The 5,154-nt window shown below is 33.0% G+C and overlaps 1 protein-coding gene across 1 annotated transcript in view; it reads left to right on the top strand.

The window, feature by feature from the left end:
* Nucleotides 1–564: 564 nt before the first annotated feature.
* The window catches only part of LOC142342960 (uncharacterized), a 114,012-nt gene continuing 109,422 nt past the window's right edge, over nucleotides 565–5,154 (top strand). Inside the window, exon 1 of the mRNA XM_075394640.1 lies at nucleotides 565–1,812. Within this exon, the coding sequence (XP_075250755.1) occupies nucleotides 1,596–1,812 (217 nt within the window). The 5' untranslated portion in view covers nucleotides 565–1,595. The remainder of the gene's footprint in view (nucleotides 1,813–5,154) is intronic.

Here is a 5,154-nt window from a genome sequence, read left to right on the forward strand (position 1 = left end):
GAAACTATGGTCTGCTAGGGCTAACTGTGGGCTAAGGTGGCGGCGAGGGGGAAACCCGCAGTGAGGGTATTTTCTAACTAGTGGGCTAACAGCACCTTGTGTGAATTGCACTGTCATGTCCTACGTAAACTTTGATACTTATAGCAACCACCCCTAACCAATATTGTCTCTATATTTTTTCTTCATTATCAACTGGTCAGAAATTGCAAAAAAGAGTTCACTCAGCATAAATTGCATATCAGGCAACATCTTTTCCAGTTATCAAAATAATTCGTAATTATTTATTTTTGTAACACAACACATTTTTTTTGTTTTTGCAGGTTTTTTAATCAATTATCTAACACAGCTTCATTAAGTTATATTTATCATTATACTTTTTATTGGTTACGGAAATAAATATTTGATTAATTGCTGGTTTTATTCCGTTGAAATTTGACGCTTTGGAATTTTAATGTTCTATTACTTAAAAAATGCTGTATATTAGAAACTTTGTTGTTTTTATATAAAAATCATTTCAACTAATTACCATCTAATAAAGAAACGTTTTCTAAAGCTATAATTTGATTAGACAATTCGTAAGCTATATATAGATTTCTTCTCAAAGAATCGTAATATTTTTTAAAGCCAATATTTCATTTCGTCTTAATGGGAATTATCTGCTTTGAACACTAATGAGTACCTGCCGTTATTTGTTAAATACAAGATAGGAATCTTGCAAAACATGGATTCCCAACTGCATGAACAAACGTGTTTTGGGTTCCCCCAATCTACCTAAAAGTAATAACTAATAACCAACACCTTACCATTACAAATTTAGTAATAACTAAGGTGTTCTAACTACAAACCCAACTGACAGCTACTAAACAACAGATATTTCACGTTGGGCAAATTTGAACCCAATTTTGAGAATTTTCCCCGACAATTTTGGAGCCTGTCGCTCTATTGTGTCAATAATTACCAAACATAACAGCCCCGAATAGCCCAGCTGGAAAAAAACAACCCCAAACAACAAACAACAACCTACCCCGCTGCCGGCCCACTTAAACTAACTGGTTATAAACTTGGTTATAACAAAGAACCCTGAAAAGTTTTCTACTTTACCTATTTCATAATTGTTACGGACTCCAAATATGCATAAAAAAGAACATACTGGTTATTATTCATTCAAAAATTGATTGAAAAATATTAAGTTTTCAAGCTGAGCCGCGCGGTTTGATATTTCCTTGTTTTAAAAATGAGGCAAAGTCAAAATTAACGAATTATGATTAATCAATTCAACTTTTAAAAATCTGGAAGATATAGAAAATTACTAACCTTGCATAACCATACTTAGTAATTATTCAAGTACATGAATAATTTATTGTTCTGCAGAAGAACAATGATTTTACGAGTGGTTGCAATTTTTCAGAATTTCTATGACCCGAATTAGTTTTATCTGCTTTATTCAGTCCTTTGTCAAAAGAAATTCATGCAGTTACAGTTCAAGTTCACTCCAAAAACTTGACGGAAGCAAATTTCAAGTCGAACTGTTATAAAACTTTGAAAGTTCCTTACAAAAGCTATTTTACTTCGATTAAGATATCGAAAAAATTACAATGGATTTCTCATCGCATGCCAGTTTACTTGGAAGTCACCGCACCAACAATAGCGAAGACAGCAGCATACATTTGACTCAACCGTCAACTAGTGCGAACATAGGTACGGCAGGAGTTAGTTCGATTCCGGGACCCTCCGTCAATGTGTTTCCTTACAGAGATCCAGACTTCGTGCTGAACGGGAGAGCCGGCCGAGTTTCGTCTTCGACGAGCGAAGGTTGGTTTTATGGAATGAAACTGATTTGATTTGTTTGCTTTAAGGAAAGAATCAAACATTGTTGTAGGTTGAATTCTATCTTTATTTATGCCGTTTGAACTCGAACGCACGCGCACGAGCACACACTAACACATACACACACATACCCCCCAGGCTGAGGTGGCCAGACCGAAGCGACCTCTGATCAGACCATATTCGAGCGCACACATGTTCTCGGTGCGCTCGAACTACACGGTCAGGAAAAGGCTTGGAGCGCACTTTTGTCTGGACAATGGTCTGGAATTTGTCTGATCAGAGATCACTTCGGTCTGGGACGGTCTGATCAGAGGCAGTTTTGGGCGCAGATTAGTCTGATCAGAGGCCAATTCAAGCGCATACTGGTCTGATCAGTGTGATTTTCGAACGAAATATTTTTTCACGTTTTTGTGTTCTTTTTTACTGACAGATGTTGGCTCCTTTACATACAGACGCGCACACAAAGCGTACACAACAAAAACAGAAACAACAAGTTTAAAAATTGATACAAAATTTCTGTAAAATGAATTAACTAAAAAAGGTGTGAGTGAAATATTGACCTAGCTACATTTCTTTATAAAATAATGTTTTGGGTGAGCCTGAGAAGTATTGCAATGATTCTGAGAGTTATCGGATATGTTTATGTTGCAGCCAGTATTTCTAAAATTTAACAGTTTAAAAAGTACCATACAAAAAGCTTTTAAAACTGTTTATCTTAGTTTCCACAAAAAGCTGGTGCAATTTTCTGCATTAAGAAGAATGTTCCAATAATATTAATGAAATGTTTATGTTAAAAATATTTTCAAGCCAAGAACAGAAGCAACATATTCAATAATCTCTCCTACTTTTCAAGAAAGTAATCTTTTTGCTTCAAAAATTTGCAATTTCTTTTCTTCTAGGTTCCTTCAAAATTCATCCAAAAACTCCAACTCAGCGTTGTATCTTAATTAAAAGAGTAATTAGCTGCATAAAAACATTCATATTAAATTATGCTTAAACGAACATCAGTATATAAATTGAATATACCATTTAAAGAATACACAAACAAGAGTTTAATTTATGGAAGGCCTGAAAAATAGAAAGAGAAATTTTATTAAATTTAGTTTTAAAAATTTCAGAACTTACATACAAATATATGCTTATGATGAAACAATCATTGAACGTTTAGATTCAAACAGGATTTAGTGCTAATCAGAATTTTTTAATGCTTGCATATTATATTTTTGAACGACGAAATCTTTAATTCAAGAAAATAAAGTGATCTAAAGTGAAAGGGATATCTAAATTTATATATATATATATATATATATATATATATATATATATATATATATATATGTGTGTGTGTGAGTACATATATATATATATATATATATATATATATATATATATATTTATATATAGTCTTATAGAAAATTTACATAAGAGTCGTATTTACTTTAAAAAATTAGTACATCGAGAGTCGTGAGTGCGCTTTTTTTCGAAGAAGATAGACATGCAATACAACCTTAGAATCTATTGATTAAAAATGTGATATAGATTTCTTTGTTCTCAAAATTTACTATCAGTGGTTTGACAAAAGTGAAGTTTGACATGAGTTTTTAGAATTGCGTGATTTCATTTTGATGCTTGTCATTCTTCAGATTCAAATCGACTATCATTTTTGATAATTGATTTTGTCCAGTGAAATTAATTTCGAAAGCTGTTTTCTAAGAGCATTTTTAAGGGAAGCTTTTTTTGCCTGAAACTTTGCCAATTGAAATTATTTACAGTGACTTCTTTTTTGCATTAGGTTTACAGACATCCGATAACGAAGAGGTATTTCACAAAGTGTCCAAAAATACCGTTTAGTAACCCAACTATCTGATAACTCAGCATTCTAATTATTCAGCTGACCTCTATCAATAAAACATTATAGCTAAACGTCCATCTGTAATTAGAAAAACTTAAAAATTGATTGGTATTCCCTCTGAACTGATCGTCAATTAAATGATTTCATAAGAGATCTTGAGTACCCGAAAAAGTCATTTGCATTAAGTTAAAATAAAGTTTGTTTTTTTTGCCCGATCTTTACATTAACTCTTGTTGATATACCCACTGAAAAAGCAGTCCCCATTTTTTATTAAATCATTTAACATGGGGGATACAAATTCTTGTTGCACTAAGCTGGATGATGGTTATAATGTCTTGCTAGTAATGAAGCTTGCCTTCTGCCTTTTCAAATTCCAAAACAATACAATTTCTGAAAAACATTAATAAGAATTCCCATAGCAGTTTTCTGTTTTCTCCTCTTCTCACCTTCTCTTTTTGTTTTTTAATATAAGGATTGGCGATTGAAGATGCTAGTTCCAACTCTAAGTTGCTATAATTTTTTTTGTAGATATCAATTTTTTGATAATTTCTTTGGCAGAGGAGGAAGGACATAACTATTACTATGTCATTAATTTATAAGTTTTTCGACAACTTGCCTGCTAGGAAAAAGGAGTTACTGTGAAGCAGAGGGACGTGTAATGGAACCTTCAAATCTACCTGAAAAATGTGATTTTGTTGTGTTTTTTTTCAAACTATTCTCAACAATGGTTTTAAAAAAATTGGCATGGATTTTAAAAAGTTCATTCGCATTAAGTTTAAATAAAAAGGTTTTTTGTTTGCTTGATCATTATATTAACTTTCGTTGGTACACAGGCCAAGGTACAGACGTATGAAAAGACAATGCTCGAACAAATTGTGCTATGAAAGGACCAGACTAGACTAAATTGTGCCATGACAAGACTTTACCGGTACTTTAAACCATGCTGGATTTTATTGAGACTCAAAATGAGGGGTGAACTTTAGCTCGAACCAAGGACCGCAAAACAGAATATGATCCAGCTAGTTTCTTTACACGGATCCAGGTAGAGTTTATCATAACCAAGTGGAGTTGAGAAAGGTCTTGCCATGGGTCCGTCATTAGTCTTTTCATAGCTTTTCATAAGTTTTTTTCATGGGTCAACAAATAGTGTTTTCAGAACTACCAAACTCGAGTTAAGGTCTTTTCTTAGCTCCACCATTAGTTTTTTCATAAGTTTGCCTTTTTACCTCGAAGTTCTTGTACTCAACTTTTTTACTTACGATTGCTTATAATGTAGGGAACATGTACGCTCCGTCATCTTTTGCAATTATGAGAAACATCAAATCCTTCAAAAACCTGCGTTGTTTTTGAAAAAAAGTTCTTGATGTTGGATGGGAGAAAAAATGGAACAATGCCTTATTTTTGTAATGGCTTAGGGGAATTGGTCCATTAAACTCAAGCTACTTGGTTTCACTCAATCAACTAATATGGTATTA

This window comes from Convolutriloba macropyga, chromosome 7 (assembly GCF_964194025.1).
Source record: "Convolutriloba macropyga chromosome 7, txConMacr16.3, whole genome shotgun sequence".
NCBI lineage: Eukaryota > Metazoa > Xenacoelomorpha > Acoela > Convolutidae > Convolutriloba > Convolutriloba macropyga.